At 42.9% G+C, this 19,023-nt stretch overlaps 1 protein-coding gene across 3 annotated transcripts in view; it reads right to left on the bottom strand.

The window, feature by feature from the left end:
• Positions 1–19,023, bottom strand: part of TP53BP2 (tumor protein p53 binding protein 2) — a 40,886-nt gene that overhangs the window by 20,630 nt on the left and 1,233 nt on the right. For 2 of the 3 annotated variants that reach the window (XM_065740867.1, XM_065740934.1), the window contains exon 2: positions 2,304–2,451. The exons of the other annotated variant lie outside the window; for it this stretch is intronic. In XM_065740867.1, coding sequence (XP_065596939.1) covers positions 2,304–2,451 — 148 coding nt within the window. The remainder of the gene's footprint in view (positions 1–2,303; positions 2,452–19,023) is intronic. 3 annotated transcript variants of the gene reach the window in all.

Here is a 19,023-nt window from a genome sequence, read left to right as displayed (position 1 = left end):
GTGCCAAATGAACAACAAGTATTGTACCCATCCAGAGGATGGGGGCAAGCAGACAAAGGCTGAAATTAAACACCACCAGTTTGGTTTGAGCCAACAATGGTTTTGTTGGATATTTCCTTTCATTGTTTAGACAAGAAAAAAAGAAAGAAATCAGAGAAGTTCATTCACATTCAGCGGTAAGACTTTCAAAGTAACCATCTTAATACGGAACAATCATCTCAGGGACAGAATTATTAGTGTTAAGAATAAACATTTTCAGTTTGAAAAGAGGAGCTACTAAAATGTTTTCAGCACGTGAAAAGCTTTTTTCCAACATGAAAGGGCTTCTTTAAAATGAAAATAGTGCAGCTGTGCTCAAGCAATCTAGGAAGAAAAATTTCTGGAGTCACTGTCAAAAGAGATTAGCTTTGCAGAATAAGCAAGTAGGTCACTGTTACAGAAAAAGCAGCCTCTTAGCGGTTACTTGTCTAGACAGCTAAAAAAGCTCTTCATCTGCTAAACCTTAATTCAAAAAAAAAAACACCAAAAAAAACAGTATGATTGACAAATTTCCATCTTACAGTATTTAACAGTCTCACGAACCAGCTTTGTAGCACAAGGCAGTACTTTAACTGAAAGTATCAGTAAGGGAGATGCACTCTACCCAAGGATTCGACACTACTCAGCGACTTCGAAGGAAGGTCAAGAGATCTCCAAACATCAAGCAAAACTACATTTGACAAGCTCAAGAAGCTAAAATAAACAGACCTCAGTTCTTATTCCCTGTCTTCTAAAGTGTGTGTGCGTGGAGGGGGCGAAGGAGAGGTTGAAAGCCTTTACAGACAAACTCACACCTCTGGCTGCTTTCTGCACTCAAGGTAGCCATCTAACAGGATTCCAACAGTAACAAAGATCAAGGAAGCCTGCCCTGATATTCCAAGCAAAACTGGGAGGACAGCAAGAGCAGTAAGCTTGCCCCCATTCAGGGAGTGCCTCAAGAGAGCTTGAGGCAATGTTTCAAAGTACGTTTAATATAGTCTGACAACAGAGGCTTAAATTCCTGAGCAAGTGTCAGGGAGGGAAAGAGAGACAAGCTATCTCAGAAGAATCTTTGTAACTGAAGTCCAAGCACTCATTTTTCAACATTCATCTTTTATTTCTACCTCAGAAGGATGGCTGGCATGTACCATGTTTATTTTAAAATCAAGTTTAACTTGCTTGGTGTAATGGAAACCATGGGGTATCTTGGCAAAACAAGACAGTGAACTTTACCTTCTTTTGTTTCAGATGTTAGCAAAGTTTAGGGTTTTCCTCCCCCCTTCAAAAAAATATTCAAAATATACAATATATTTTGTACCCTCTAGTAGCAAACATTTACACAGATGCTTAAAAGAAGGAAACACTTTTATTAGAACAACGTGCATTTACTTCACCCAGTACTTAAGTCATTTAATAGCAAATGATTTGAGACAACTGTTAAAAAGTACCATCTGAAACTGCAGGGTCCTGGATGTGCACACACACACCAGTGCTAGTACATGATAGTATATAATTAGTAAACGTGACAAGATTCACAAAGGGAACAACTTAGCTTCTAAAATGATTACCAATATTTTTACCTTATCAACAATAGGGTTCTTAGTCCTCTGACAACAACTGCCACTAACCATGAGAACAGACTCAGCAAATACCAATCTCAGAAAACAATGAAGACAAGATAAGAGCTGCCTCCCATTTATGCCAGCAAAAGTTAGCCATACTTCAGCTTTTAACTTGTTTGTTGACATGTTAACCATAGCAATGGAAGCTTACAGAGATTTGAACTTACTGTCCCCCATCCCACCACATTCCTCTCACCCACTATATACCTTCATTTAGAAGCATCTAGTATCAGATGGCTCTCTCTACTCTTGCTAACATTCCTTCCCTCCCAGACTCAATTAATGAATGACAAAAGCAACATCCAAAAAAGGAAGTTCTCCTTGGTCACTGCAACTGAGAGTAGCCATGGGATTTAGAAGACTGTTCCGCAGTACTACTGATATTTGCCACTTCAAAAACCCTGCACAAGCCACTTGGAGAAGGAACAAAAAAGCAACTCCCCTACAAGCTTCCAAGACTCGCTTGAGTTGGAGAAGAGCTGCAGATGCATAAGAAAATTTGCATGCTTGACTTTTTTTTTCTCCCACTTTAAATCATTTGTTACATGTATGCACCTTCCCAAGGAGATGCAATTCAGATGAAGAGATTAACAAAAACGTAGGGCAGAAATTCCCTGGGACAGGACTGCATCAGTCACATCTCTGTGCTGGAGTCTAACCTACCTGAGCCACACCACACCTCAGCCAGGTGGCACTCACTCTCACCAGGCTCTTTGCACAGCTCCACCACATCTCTGCATGTTGTCTCAGGGGTGACTGGCACCTCGGTGAAGTGCTGCTCATTGTTACTGAGGTACACAGTCAGAAACATCTGGAAAAGACAAAGACAACAGGACACACTTTAGAACATGAAACCAGGCTGTACACTGAAGGCACAAATCTCATTTATCACATTATTTTTTATCACAACATAACAGGGACATGCTTAATTAACTTCTGTGTGTATTGATTTTTTAAAACAAACCCAGATCTCCTTTAAAGGTATAAACCAGCGAGATGCTACAGAAGTAATCCTCTGAATTACATTCCTGAAGGATTGTTTGTTTTTCAAATCTGGACCTACAGATCCTTCTTTCTCTCCTAAGGTAAAGTGCCAAAACTCCTAACACCTTACCATACTTACAGCCTGCAGGCAGCTGACACAGCAGAACAGCCACCCAGAATTCACAGATATTTCCTATCACAGAAAAACAAGGGAAGCAGAACATTTGCACTCCCACCACACTTAGCATTGCAGTTTCTCACACAATACAAGCAGACTTGCCATTATACAACTAGGACGAATGTAAGACCTCCCCCCAAAACACCAGTAGTAGGAAAGAAAGGCTATTTTACTTGGGTTTTTTGTCACAGTTGTATATAAATTCTTGATCTTACTTCATATGAAATAATAATCACACCACAGAACCACACTCCCTGTATAAAGGAGTCTATGTCAGAACAGGCTGCTCAGAGAAGTTTTGGATGGCCCACCCATAGAGGCACTCAAGACCAGGTTGGATGAGGCCCCGGGCAGCTGAGTGGGGGGCAGCACTGCACACAGAGCAGGTTGGGACTAGGTGATCTTTAAGGTCCTCTCCAATCTAAGCTATTCTATGACTCCATGCTGTGCGTAGGCCGGAGCCACACTGCAGGCCTGCAGGCAGAATCAGCTTACCACACACACCTATTATGCAGGGAAGGCTGACACAACTGCTGTGCTGTAAGCAGCACAGCACACTGAAAGTACTGACCTAAATTAGGAGACAAAGCTTTCCAAACAGCACCTCCATATGCTGCCTGACTCTTTCATCATTGCACAATTATGTTTTATGTTTAGCATTTCTCGAGGCTGACAGCAAGGGATGTCATACACAACCAGGTAAAACTACTGTTTAATCGCAAAAACTGAGGCAGAAAAGTATAAATAAAGAACAGGCTCTCAAATAGCTTTAGAGCAGGGTTACATAGGAACACAAAACACAAACTCTTCACATGTAATGCTGTATAATCTTGTACTCATAGAACTAAATCACACAGGTGGTGTGTCAGCAGTAAGATTTGTTAAGTTTTGAAAGATGAGCTCATAGATGGGAATTAAGAGCAAGTTATACAAAAACATAGTATTGCACACAAAGCAGACCTAATTTGACCCTAGCAGGGCTGTTCACTCTTCAGTGTGCCTGTTTATCTCCAGTCGTTAATCCTCAGGATTTACAGACACAGACAGCTACACAGGAAGGATCATGAGTTGTGGTTTCTATCCACAATGCTCAAGATAATTACTAACACATTAGGCTGAGAGCACTCAAACCTGTTGTGCAGGGGTCACTTCTGAGAGTTAGTGGCATGTGCATTATATCTGTCACCTGTGTTGTATGAACTGGGGATGGGGGAGAACATCACTCCCTGCAAATTATCTAAAAACACATCCACACAATTGATGTGACCTTCACAGTCACCTCCTTCCACTTTCCCTGAGCTCCAGGGACAATTCAGAAACCATTTGGAAGTCCTCCAAACACTGGCACAGGATGCCCAGAGAGGCTGTGAAGCCTCCTCCTTGGAGATCTCCAAAAGCAACCTGGGCAGGCCTGGGCAGCCTGCACTGAGTGTCCCTGCTAGAGCACAGGCTGGACATGACAGACCCAGAGGCACCTGCCAGAGTCAACCATCCTGTGATGAAAGACTGTGCTAAAACAAAGGGAAGAAAAATCTCAGTCAGATTTTATACTTTCTCTCACAGACAGCTGTACTCCATACAGATTTGGATTACAATGTTTCACTCAAAGTTTTAAGCTCTGAAGGATTGAGTTCCAGGAACGTTCAGTTTATACAGCTGAGAACTTTTAGTAAGGGACCTGACTCTGGCTTAAATTCTGAACTAAGGATCCCCAAGCTCACTTTTCCCTCAAGACTTGCTGTTTCTAAGTATGCTAAAAAGCTTTACAATGTAGAAACATCCCAGTGCTGCAGTGCACTTGCAGGAAACCAGGGGTGTGCAGTAAAAGGAACAAAGCAGTTCCTTTTAAAGTCACATCACAGATTTCAGCTGACTCTGCTAAAGCCTAGAAAATAAAATTTTGCAGTTATGGAGCTACCAAATGAGGCAGTTCGATCAGGTGCACCAAGGGCACACGGACTAAAGCAAGATATCATTTTTGCAAGGAATGGCTTTGATGAATGACTTACAAGCAAAGTACTGGATACAAAGGAGGACTTTAAGTCTCAAAAAAACCTGCCACACAAATCTATCTAAAGTGGTATGAACTAAAACTTGCATCCTCCCAGCATGAAATGTGTTATTTTGTTCCAACCTGATTATTTGTGCATCATTCCAAATATAGCCACTAAGCCTGGACTGTAACACACCCACGTACAGGAAGAGAAAAGCAACCAAAATAAAGGAGGTCAAAAGAAGGCATCAATTAAGGCAAGTCACACCCCACCTTACTCCTCCTCTCCTGTATGTCAGTTTCAAATAGCCTTACATCTGCCTGCACACCTGACCCATATGCTGTTAAACACATCAACAGGAACATCTCATACAATTGCACCATCGTATACAGCCTACCTTATTTGCAGGTGTTGAGGCCTGATCTCCACTAAAACTGAAATATTTAAGGATAGCTCTACAGAAACACTAGTCTATGATCACACTGCATTCTGGCTCCTACTTGGTCACACTAAAAACAAAAAAACAAGTTTCAAAACTAATCGGAATACATGCCAGAACACATTAGAATTTACATCCATGTAAATAGACACCACCTCATATCAACCTCTCCCTTTAGTCAGAAGAGTTCAACTGATTTTCAGCTTTGATAGTGCTTCTGTAAGGAGTAAGATCTCATACTATGAACCTGACATCACATAACTTGGGTATTAAAAGGCTGTTAAGTTGTACGCTTCCTAATTAACACAATAATAATTCTATTAAAAGGTTTTAGCTTCAGCAGTAAATCTCAGGATACATGTATCTAGTGGAAAACTTCATTATTCGACATGATACAGTTTAAAATATCATGAATACCTGAAGCAACCTTAGTTTAAAGATCTAGAGGGCAAGCATAATTTTTCTTTCCACCCCTCATCAACAGTTTCTAGTCAAAGAGCTAATTCACATCACTAAACTTCAACAGACAACAATCTTCCAGGGAAAAAAACCTCAGTAGCTCATGAAATATTACATCCAAGTAGGGAGTTTAAGAATACTAACTTACCCCTATTTTTCACTACTTCCTCAACTCCCAGCCTTAAGCAGTCCTTTCCGGCACACCACACAACATACAATATGAACTGTAGCATCTATTCATGAACTATTTTTCATCTTCAAAGCACCTTACAACCAGGAAGTCCTGACAAAAGCAAGCAGTTTCCTACTTTACAGACTGGGAGACTGAGGCAAAGCAGGCAGTCACAGAAACAACACTATTTTCTCTCCAAACAAGCATACAGCCTCTTGAAATCATGATTCATTACTTTGCATTAGAACTAACAATCATGCCTCACATTCTATATTCTGTGTTTCAGAGTGAGTGCTACTGTTCTTGAATCACATAATACTCACGTTGGCTGTTTGGTTTGCTTCCATAGCACAGCTAAATAATGGTTTTGGCTTGCATAACAAGTTTTCTTAGATGTCATTTTTAAGGAAGCGAGTAGCCACTCTTAAGGTTAATGAAGCAATCCTTCGCAGCTGTATTCCCTCTCTTGTTACTTAAGTTATACCTACTAAATTAGACTACAAATGATTGAAGATAGGCAATATATTTTCCTGCACACACATGTACACCTGATTTGCTGTATAAACAAGCCTCCAAGAAGGAATTGTTAGCTCACCACATGCCCTTCAATGACTTCTCCACAGAACGCAGTTCCAGAGCAGCAGTATGTTTCAATACTGAAAAGCTGTTGTTTCAAATGAGAAATAGCTTTTTTTGGAGCAGTGCGTGGGATGGAAAAGAATTACAACAACACAATTTAGATCCTGAACGAAAGCATATTTTTAGAAGTTAATTTTAGCACCGCACAATTTTCTATAATGAATATATTAACTACCAAATTTTAAGTACAGATGACAAATGAGAAATAACCGATTCCACCTACAGACTTGATATCTGAAGCTTTAATGAGTGAATTTTTCCTGATAAGTACAAAGACCCTTCAAACAAGAGTTTTAAAAGGAAGCAGCTTACCTAGTGGGAGCACTGACGCTGCACCTTCCTAGACAGCCACAAAGAAATCAGATACTAAAATAGATATTTCTGCTGACTTGATGCAACTTCTTAAACAACAGAAGACAGCCTGCATAATGGCAGATTTTCATGTTCTAATAAACAGCACTCAAAACCAGTACATAGTTGCATTAAAAATATAATTAAGACCTGTGAAGTATACCTCAGTTAATTAAATTAGCGAGCCTGTCACATGAAGTCCCTCAGAACCTTAAAACAGTCCTTCCATAGGCAACATGCACACTTATTTTACCTGCAGATTAAGGTAAGCAAAAGATTAAGGGAAGCAAAAGATTATATAATAGACTTACTATAAGTCGGGTATACAGGATGATTACCAACCCTGATTTTTTTTTTCATATTCAATTAAGCTCAATAAAGCTATGCCCAATAGAAATACAGAGTGAATTTAATATTTACCTATAGCCACACCCAAATATATGGATTTATGTTCCCTCTGTCTCATCTGCAGCGCATGCTACTCCATTTATATTGTACTGGCTCTTGGCCATAAGTGTGAGAAAGGAAGTTATGATGCAAGGTAGGTGGAGTACTGTAGGAAGTACCGTAGAATTGTTCAGATTATTCCCAGTCTATATAAAGAATGGCCCTTTTTCCCTTCAATTGTATCACAAGAGAAAACAGAAGTCAGCCTCCACACTCAAACACACAGCAGCTTCTGCTTGTACAGATCATTCTTATAAACTTATCTTTGGTAAAGATGTACATTCAGTTTTAAATGCTGTAAGAACTGACATCTGTATGCACTCTGGGGCAGGAAAATGAGAACGGAAAACAGCAAAGAGGAAGCTTCTCCCCTCCCCCCCCGTTTTTTTTTTTTTTAAATCCTCAACAAAATGAAAGCCATCTGCTTTTGGAATACCACAGTACACTGGACAACAGCTACAGCACAAACTTCAGCCATATTTTAGCTCCTTATCAGGCACACAGCTGAATCATCATTATGGGAATTTGAAGATTTGCAAGGAAAATAGACTGAGTTCTGGACAAGTACTGTCACCACCTGCAGTTAATGGATGTGGGTTTGTGACCCACCTACTTCACAGACTGCAGCTCCAAAGACAAAACTCAGCACACCAGTTCAAGCCTACATATGAGGAAGGTGCAATTTCAACCTTCCTGTCAAACTTAAAGTATCATCATCATCCTAGTTTAGCTGTACTGTTTTTCTAGAATCCATCAGACAAAACTCATGACTGGTAAACAGAGATTCCCTAATCTACATCCTTCTCCTTCTGTAGGGTATTATGCACAAGGTCATTAAGGAAACATCTGTCTCAGACAAGACTTTTACTCTGCATCCAAGGTACAATTTTCTGACTTACCTTTTCCCCCTTTGTTATTCTTAGTCACAAGAACAGAAGTCCCCACATAAGCCAGACAGTCAAAAGGTCTGGGTAAACAATTATGATTGTGAATTTCGTATGAACATCAAAATTCATGCACTTAGGAGGTCAAGTCAATGCATATCACTGAAGGCAAAGAGTGCCTCAGCTCAAGAGGAACTTTTAAAGCCACTTTTACACGGCAGGTATTTATTCCAACATCAGCATTCAGCAGGAGGAAGCGTTCTAAAAAACAAACTGGCTCATATGTTTTAAGATAGAAGCAAAACTGGCTTCTATAAGACATAGGAAACCACAGCCTTTCACTGAGCACCCCAACACATCGTGCATAGCTGATTCTGTTCAGACCTGAAGCCACACTTGGATTTACACCAATTTAGTTAAACTACAGAGTTATTTGGGGTAAACAAATCCTGTCAATGTTCTTCACGGTGTACCACACCGCAGTGTGTTCACAGGCCTCTTTCCATTACCATCTGCACTTTGAAGTTCCTCTCCTTTCCCCACTCAAAGCTTTCTTCCCATGCTCATCTCACAGCTCCTCAGTCCCACAGTCAGCCACTGCACAAAATCCCTGAGCAAGCTGACTGAAGAATCAGCCCTACAGTGTCCCCATGGCCAGTGCTAGCATCCTGCTTGAAACTGCTCCTCCTCATGAAGGAGATGACAGGAGGGTCAGGTCTTTGGAGACTTGTCCCTTCAGTCAGACTCTCTCCGAACTGTTCAACACTGTTAAGAACACTTGGTACATATAGAGTATGATTTCCCAGCACATACTACCACCTAATTCTTACAAAAGCTCCTAAACTCTGCCTGATTCCTGTCAGCCCCATGGGGTTTACAGTCCAGTCCATCCCTCAGTGTCACAACATGCACTGCACCTCACAGAAGAGCCTAAAGACAACATCCACACATAACAAGCAAGGTTATGAACTCAGACTTAAGCCTGAATCATCTCAATTTTCTATACTTGCGTCAAACCCCAGAGGCAGTCTTTGTACTAAATAAATAAATAAAAAGAAAAAGAAACTAAGCTGCTCTTGTTGCTCTAGAGCTTTATATGCCTTTGGTGGGAATAAGCACTCCTGCTCTCTGAGCCTTCTAGGCAGCTTGAGACCCACGAGAAGCCATACCAAGTGCCACCTCTTGGGACACTTAAGAGCTGCCCCTCTCAAAGCAGACCTTTAAAATGCAAGTATATTCTTATGATGCAAAAAGCAAGTCAAGTAGTCTTGCTGGCAGCCAAAGAAGCGGGCTTTGTACAAACACAGATATAAACAAAGCTACACCTGCACCAGGGAGAAAAGCATATTTAACTTCCTACACCTTAACAGCACAGGCTGCCACAGCAACCCGGCAGCTCTACCACCCACACCACACGCCTGCAGGCGAAGGCACCAACTCCTCACACTTAAAAATACCAATTTTCTACTCTTCCAGCCAACATGTAATAAACCTGCTGATGAAAAGATGCTGAGCATTCACACCCAGGAGCACTGTGCCTCAGCCCACCAGAACACACAGGTCAAACCCGATGCTCATCACGTGACACGTGCCCGACCCACACACCAAGCTCAGTTATTATCTTCTGCTTACCAGCAGCTCCGGGGAGCGCCCACGAGGGATGCACGGTACTGAAGTAGGAATATTTTTTGTGAGATACTTCTTTCTATCTCAAGCAGTTTAAAAAAAAAAAGAAATTGAAAAAGAGCTGAAGTTCTGTGATTTCCTACTAAAACAAACTAAACAGCAAGTTAACAAGAAAAAGGCGTGGAATACTAGCTTAGTCCAATCCCAGCAACTTCACAGAGATGAGTGCCAAACATTTGAAAATACCACTCTTTACTCCACCTTAGTCACTCACCTAAGAAAACAACTGCCAAAGTCTGCGTCCTACCTCCATGAAAGATCTCTGACAAACCAAGAGCTCGTGACCTGCAGAGGTGGATCAGTGGCCACACAGTTTCTGGCAACTGCAACAATGACACACGTTTAAGTACATGAGTAAACATCGCCTTTAAGCCGAGACTCCAGGTAGGGCTGTTCAGCCATCTACCTCCAGGACAAACAAAAAGGAAAATAAAGAAATTTCAGGCCCCTTAGCACAGCAGTTTTCATGCTTTACTGCTTTCAGAGCAAGCTCTGGCTTCCTACATACATACCTCCAGGAAGCAAAGGCTTCGTGCTGTATGAGTTTCTCACCAGAAAAATTACACTGCTGTTAATCCAACATAATCCTCGCAGTGAGTGAGGATACCTGAAGACGGTGAAAAAGCCCACCTAAGACAACGTGGAATTCAAGGAAAGCACGCAGCATCACCTGACTGTTACAGCTTAGCCCACCTAAATGGTGAACTTGGTAAACTGCCAGAGACGACAGACATGTCCTTTCCCACCAGGCCAGATTACATACACACAGCAAATCACTTCTACCACATGAGCTTTTTTGTTCCTTTTCTGCCTGTAGCGTAGGTGGCTATTCCCCCCAGTCAGCCATCACCCAGCTCCTTGCTAAATTCACTGGGAAGCAACAAGGGCACGTGGCTTTGGGTGGAGGTGGGAATCAAAGGAACAAAGGCATCCATTTGAGCTGCATCCTACTATTAAATTAATTAGGTGTAACATCACACCATATCCTTACAGTAGGGCAGCCCTTTCCAATTTACCACCACTTCTGGGTGCGAATGTATTTCTGCTGTAATGGAAGTGTACTCTGAAGAATGACGTTCACTTGTCAAACTCAGGTGACTGTCAGTGCACTGAGAGCAATCTGCCCATGGTAATGGAGGCTGACAACATAGACACCAGCAGTGTCAAAGACAACAACCAGGAAATGCCCACGCTTGGTGATCATATCTGCTTTAAAACAACTGAAGTTACTGTTCAAAGGCAAAAAACTTTTGTCCTACCACTGCTGGGCTTCAAACACTCAGGAAGTCATTAGGAATTGTGCAGATACTAACACTGCACTACAGAGGAATATATTCAGCTGGCACAGAAGACACATAGAGCTTTTGCACCACAACAGATGGACTGCTTTTATTTTGCAAGCAAGAAGAGAATGACAGGGCTATTCCAATATCAGAGACAATGGCTGGTCAGGTGGCCTAGTGATCACGCCTATAAGGGGATACGTACAACTTACCCACTACAGTACAACCAGGAAGAGAAACCTAGCCCCACCAATTTGCCCAATATTCCACCAAGTACCCTGCTTGATCTAACCCTCGCTCCTGTAAAAGAGCTTGACATGCTTAAACTTTCATCAGCCAACACTCAGCTCCTGTACCAGGAGCTGCAGAAGGCTGGCAGATTGTGCAGCTGATAACTGTCTGACAGGTTTTATTTAAGTACCACATGCTCCCAGAGGCATTTTCCAGGCAGTACCAAGCTCTACACAGACACCAGCTGAGAAGTCAAGGAAGGGAGTGCAGTTCATCAGAGCAGAGCAGCTGTCCTGCTGAGTGACTCTGCACACTGCCATAACCAAAGTCACAACAGAGATCCCCACAGATGGACGTGTGTGAAATGGTGGTCACCGAGGTGATTTCGCAGCTACTGATAATGATATAAACAGAGGAAAGTTTGATTAAATCACCATTTGTATTAGGCACAATTCCTCAACAGGTTTCTTGTGCCTCAATAACACCATAAAATGCCCCCCTCAGCCCATTTCTGTTTGGCCAGTCATCAGCTTCCCAGGAGGTAGAATACATTTTCTCTTTCCCAATCTCACTATTGGCTGATTGCAAGAGAAGCACTCTAAGTAATCTGGTTTTGTGCAATACCAGGAACCACACTGCAGAACGGTCTCACGGGCAGGACCTATGTACAGGAACAACGCTGCAGAGGCAGAAGGCACGCAGTGCTGTTTCCATAGCTTCCCTGCACAAACCTTACGTGTAGTAAGATCTGTTCTCAAAAGACTGCAAGATGCACCATGGGGCTACATGTGAGGGAGGTCAAGGAGGTAGCACTCATAAAAAAGACAAAACTAGAGAGTCCAAAGGAGAGCTGTGAAGATGGAGAGGCTGGAGGGCAGAGGTGTGCAAGGAGCACTGAGACCCCCAGGGTTGCTCAGTGCAGAATAGAGGAGCTGAGGAGGCATAATGGCAGCTGCAGCTCCACACAGGGACCAGCACTCTGCTCTGCCCTCTGCTCTCTGGAGATGGCAAGGAGCTGTGTCGGGGGAGGGGCAGCTGGGCATTAGGGACAGGGTCTGCCCCAGGGGAAGGTGGGCACAGAACAGGCTGCCCATGGCACAGCCCCATAGCCAGAGTTCAAGACGCATTTGAATAGTGCTCTCAGATGTAGTATTTTTGGGGTGGTGCTGTGTGGAGCCTGGGGTTGGACTCCATGATCCTTGTGAGTGCCTTCCAACTCAGGACATCCTGCAATTCTACAACCCATGTCAGTGCTGCTTTGCCATTTTTGGTATCTCATAAGAGAGATATATGGCATTCTCCAAGAGGCCTGGAGTGTCTCACCTGCCTCTTGCTCACCCTGCTTTTCACAGCTCAGTGACAGTTCTTTTCCTGCCCCAGCCTTTCCTTTGCAGGCAGAAATCAGCTACATTCTCTGCTAAGTTAGACAGGTTTTCCTGCAACACCTCATTATGTTGAGAGGCAAGCAAGTAGGAATCCCATCCGGAGAGTACCTTCCCAGCCTCGAGATGCTCCAAGTCTCTGACTCCCCCAGAGATGGCAGGGCAGGAGCTATGGATCACTGCACTGCATGACCCAGATACCAGTCTGGGTAAGGTTCTGCTTCCCGGGGAGTACACTCACATAGAATGACAGCAGGGTGAAGAGACAGGTCTGGATACAGACAAGTCACCACTTCCAAGCAGCAAGGAAATTACGACCAATTCATAACTATACACAAATACACCAGGAGCAGCTGAAGTACAGCCCCAGCTACAGGTACTAGGATCCATTTTGGACACTCAACTTCAGTTTTTGCAAGAGGGATGCTCTGCATCAGTACCTGTACGTGGCCTGCCAGCTCCTGATTCACAACGTAGCACACAGGCAAGCTCAGCACAGTTTAAGACAAATAGGATAACAACACAAAAAAAAATCTGAAAAATATTAAAGAAAACATGATTTCCCTCTTTTAAAGAGCAGAAGGAAACTTTAGGTAAGAAAAATACACAACTCCTGAGACTCAGCTTCCAATTCTCAGAAACAATGGGATTTAGCACTTCACTACAATTGAGGGAAACTGGTAATCTAAGCCAAGATCTAAATTGCTCCTGAAGCAGTTAAACCTCACAAAATAAAAGTATAATAAAAGACAAGGGAAACCTCTTAGCTTGACAAAAACAACAAAAGAAAAAAAGTACACCACCTTACAACCAAGATATGTCTTTAAAGTGCACAGGGAATGTTCACAGGTACATACAAAGGATGTATGAAGAACCTTCTCTTTTAGGATCTGTTCTCAATGAACTACCCTCAGGCTCTCTGACCCTACAGAACTATAATCACAGGAGATGGAGGTGCTGAGGAGACATAGTTACCAGTCACTAGCTCATTTAACTTTTACAGTGGGCATGACAGAGCTGTAGTGCAGCTGGAATACCGCACCACAGCATGCCAGTGGGTTTGACTCTGGGGGAATTCTGGTCTCCCAAATCCCAAGCTGAACACACTGAGCGACCTTTAACAAGTTGCTTAACCTCTGTGCAGCCACAGTTCCCTTCAATAAATGCTCTGATCCGGTATTTTACAGACCAGATTTTGATATTAGACAACTCAAAAGAACCACATCAGAAACTTTTAGGTCAGCATTGTGAAAGAATCTAGATTTTTGCTTGACCCTGGGGACTATAAACAGAATAATGCAGAAACATGGATAACTGGCAGCAGGCTTGAACCTAACATTCACATGGTTTATTTGGCAAAATGATCTAAGAGTAGGACTTACAAAAATGTGAGGAAGTGCAGAAACATTCCCCTAATCCCCCTTTTTCTTTTAAAATAGATGCCCACACAGGCTAGGGTGCCACACACAGCCACACAAAGGCTCAGGAGGTGGGAAGGCCTGGAAGCATCGCTGCAGTAGAGAAGAAACTACTACTGAAATAACATTACCATCTCGCTATTGAAATTCTTGGCATTGATGCCACAGCACTGAAACACAAAGGGCACATCATTTATATATAACCAAGACTGTGTTAAACATCCACATAATGCTGTGACTATGGTGAAACTGGTGAGGATGCAGGCGTGACCAACTCTAAGCACTCCATGCGAGATACAGTATATTAATGATTAACAAAAAGCAAACAGAAAAAAAGCAAGTGGGAAACTGCTTTTTGCATGCCTAGCATTGTGATGGCATCACGATTATTGCTCTTTCCCCAGTTCACTTCCCATGAGCTCTCCACATCCCCAAACTACAGCAAAGAGTTACCTAATGGTACTTTAAAGAGCCTTTCAGGCATTTCTGTGGAATGTGAAACTTCTGAAACAGTTGAGCAACAGTGACTAAGGTAATTAAGTACAATTCTCATGATATCCAGGATTTCTGGTGAACTTTATACACAGTTTCATCTGACTCTTTGAGAACAGGAGATCAAAAAAAGACTGTTGCCTGACTCAGAAGTGACTAAGCTAGGAGGCCTGGAGATAATAAAACAGAGCAAGGAGAGCTTTCTCTGCTCACCCGCTTATGAGCACAGCCACTGTCCAGCCCTCAGAGCATTCAAAAAGAAAGAAGCCTCCTTGAGGGGCTGGTGACAGGACTGTCCACCATCCCACTGCTGGGTGGGAGCAGAAGGAGAGGCCCCAGGCCCTGCTAGCAGGGGCAGCAGCTGGCAACCAGGCGTTTCAAGGGCGGCTCTTGGTCAATAAACCAAAGGAATGCTAGGCACATTGCCACTTCCACTCCGCTAGCTTGCTCCTCTGAAAGTACATTCACACCTGTCTCCTTCAAAGCCCAACTGACTCACATGGAAATGAACCTCACAAAGCAGTCCCGATCCTTAATAACACAGAAATCCCATTCGGTGACACTAGAATTTAAAAAACTAAATCCTGTGAATTTTCCCCCCATCCCAAGCCTCAGCAACACATGCTGGCCCCTGAAGTATTAAACGCAGGAGTCCCACAAGGCGCTCACACTGTGCTGCTGAGCAATCAGAAGCAGCATAATGAACCACCTCCCCCAGTCCCACTGCTGCTAAGAGTTTGTAACACTATCCTTCCCCAAATTTCTGATAAAAGCCTCACAAAGAAAAAGAGGTACTCAACACCACTTGGCACACACATTTCAGATGGAAGACCACCTCAGAAATCAATAGCTTTTCACGCTATTTATGGGAAAAGAAAAAAAATCACACTGCAACAACATGAAAGAAAAACGTACTGTAGGGAACTTGAGGTAATGTTTTCCCATTAGAAATAATGATGAAGTTCAGAATATATAAGAGAAGTGCAAAAAAGTGATAGAAGCACAGAGGCAAGAAAGCTGACCCAAACAACTAGCTAAGCCTACAAAGTATTTTGTCTGAAATGCTGACAAACACTGAATACCGCACTAAAATATTTGAATACAGTCTCGATGCTGGAACTTCTAAATGCCTGACATCAACTAGGAAATCATTCAGAATAACTTTCAACTGCTACTGAATACTTCATTTAAATAAGGAGGTAAGGCATATGTTCAGAAGTGCTCAGTCTGGAGTCCTGTTCGTGCACTAAATCCATGCACATGGATGAGGAAAAACAGTGCTGTATGGCTGATAAACCTGATCAGAACTTCAGTAATTAAGAGGCTACAAGAAACGGGACTCAGATGCCACAGATCACTTACTGCCACTATAACAAGCCACTGCCTGTGCTCTGCAAAGGTTTGCCCTACTCCAAACCTGATAGAGCTCCAACTGCACCGTTGCACCCCCCAGATTCCACTGCAATTCCCTTTGCATCCATCACACCGTTATAAAGCACTGCAACTCCCACAGCCTCAGTGAGCCCCACTGCATCATTACAATCCTTCCCATTTCCCCATAGCCCCCACTCCAAGCACTTCAAATCCAATAGCCTCCAATGCATCACTGCAACACATTGCAGACCCCATTACAAAACCCACAGCGCCCACAGACCTCCCCTATTACAAAGCATTGCACCAACTGCACATTAGTTATTTATAGACATAAGAGATGCTCATCTTGCAAAGTACAAGATTCATTTCTGTTAACATTTCTTTAGTTAAGCAGCAAGTTAAGTGTTCCCAAAGAAAATCACTCTAGATGAGCTAGTAGTACACAAGTACACAAATTCAGTATGGCAGTTCTAATTAACTGACTAATCAAGAAATTTAATTGTAGGAGTTTTTGTTTGGTTGTTCCTTAAAAAAGGATTAAAATACATTTATAAAACATACACACCCACAAGCTAGTAGGTATTCTGCAATGAAAAAAAAACCCATATTTTAATCCCTATTGCTTCCTGGGCATAGCAGTTCAGAAAAGACCACTGAGAACAAGGCATTCAACACGAAAAGGAAAACACAACTACTTATGGCATTGAAGCCGAAGTATTGCCCTTGAGCAAACTGTATTTTATCACACTTAGAAAATAACACATGGCTATGACAAACTTCAGTTTCAGAAGTTTTCTTTATTTCTGATGATGAATGGCAAAACTAATGTAAGCACTCTCTACCTTGCCAGTTTGTCCTTAACAATGTATCTGCACATGATCCATCCTGATATCAAGCAGGCACCCAACAAGCACTGCACATGAGACAAACTGTACAATGGAACCTCATCCAGATCTTTGGGGGGGGGGGTGATCTAAAAATCTCACTGGGCACTAAAAGGTGACTCCATCTGTGCTGCCTCCCACTATCTGAGAAAACCCATTTCTCCAGTGTGGATAATGACGCAAATTATTTCTCAATGCATGCTCATCTTTAGGGTAATAACGTAAAATTAGGGGGAGAGACCAATTACGCTGCAGGAAAATAGGCTATTTTTGAAGGTGTTTCCAGCTCCTGTTCACTACTTAACAGAACCAGTCACACTCCCACAAGCCTCTGGCAGATGAAAGGTGAGAACTTCTCACAGCTCATCGGCATTAACCCTGTCATTACTTCATGAGCACAGCTACATGCAAGTTGCCTCCTATAACATTCTTATGTGCACTTCTGATCACATTGTCTTGACATATGGTCAAAGCAGCAGTTCAGTGCCCAGCTGCTATTACCAGCACAAAAACATTCCAATTTCAGGGATGTCTCCAAAGAGTACGAGTTGCTGTGCTGCTTCAGCAGCTTCAAAGCTTTTCAGTGGCAACCAGTCCAAAGGTGAATTCCTGCTGGCGCCACAATCACTGTGCTCCCTACCCACCCAGGGTCACCAGCCCCGCTATGCTTTCCAATTCTTTGTCTGCAGAGTGAAGGTGAGCCTAGAGAAGATAATTCAATTCTTACATGAATAAATTTATTGAGAGGGTGGAGTAAAAGATGTGAATATATTACTGCAATATGATGTTTTCAAAGCAGCAAGTGACTGAGTACCCTACAGCCAGTGGATCACCAAGCTTCTGTAACACCCTTTTGTAGTCTTTTGGGAAACCTTAACTCCTTGAAGACTATCCCAAAACTCAGTCTGAGAGGTTCTGGGTCTTTGTTTTGAAGATGGATAAAAGTAGTATTTGTAATCTTGCATTCACAACACTCATCCAGCTCTCACTCATCTTCTATTATTTGCAGTAAGCAAGATGTGAAAAGGCTGCATCCACCCCTTTGTTTACAGGTTAAAAAACAGATTCATTATTAAGTTCAGTCATCAACCAGAGGAAAGCCTGAGCCAGCAAGAAGAGTGCTCCTGCCACCTGCATGGCCCACAGGACACAGCTGCTCCTTCCTCCCTTGTTTGAGCTCAGTGACACAGAATGGACCATCAACAGCATTTCCAGGAGATTTTTACTGCTACACCCATAGAGTCATTAAGATTGGAAAAGACCACTAAGATCATCATGTCCAGTCATCAACCCATTTGCACCATGCTTACTAACCTACAACCCTTAGTACCACATCCACACAGTCCTTTAACACCTCCACCACATCCCTGGGCAGCCTGAGCCAGTGCCTCACCACTCTTTCTGAGATTTCCCCTAATATCCAACCTGAATCTCCTGTGGTGCAGCTTAAGGCCACTTCCTCTCACCCTATTGCTGTTGCCTGGGAAGAGGCTGACCCCCACCTCAACGCAACTTCCTTTCAGGCAGTTGTAGAGAGTGATAAGGTCTCCCCTTAGCCTCCCCTTCTGCAGACTGAAAGATCCTAAACACCAGTGTGCTACTTGGCTCAGTTCTGGAATAGGTTGAGCTCTCTATTTACCACTTGTTTCTCAGTTTTTGCATGTAGACAACACCACAGTTGCGCAACACGTGGGATGTTCCATCTGCAGTTAAGCTTGTATTTTGTCCATTCCTTCATCACTAAGTTACTGCAATAAAGTCAACCAGCCCTTGCTAATGGTGGGTGCAATTAAATTATTGCTCATTACTTCCTCCTAATTGCAGGGGAAGAGCCTCACACTGATAGAAAACAAGGCAGTCACAGCACGCCCCTACACCATCACCCTTCCAGCATGGATCCTTGGCCTCAGCACCCGGCACAGATCCTTCCCCACTGCCTCCCAGAGCCCAGCTGGAAACGTCTCTTAAGAATCACAGAATTATTAAGGTTAGGAAAAGCACTACGATCATCATGCCCAACCACTGACCCATGCCCACTAACCACATCCCTCAGTGCCACATCTCCATGCTCCTTGAACACCTCCAG

The sequence above is a fragment of the Cyrtonyx montezumae genome, unplaced genomic scaffold, assembly GCF_038088225.1.
Source record: "Cyrtonyx montezumae isolate F1298 unplaced genomic scaffold, pur_monq_1.0 scaffold_0, whole genome shotgun sequence".
In the NCBI taxonomy this organism is placed as follows: domain Eukaryota; kingdom Metazoa; phylum Chordata; class Aves; order Galliformes; family Odontophoridae; genus Cyrtonyx; species Cyrtonyx montezumae.
Note: the sequence above shows the minus strand (reverse complement) of the source record. Positions and strands in the feature narration are given on the sequence as shown.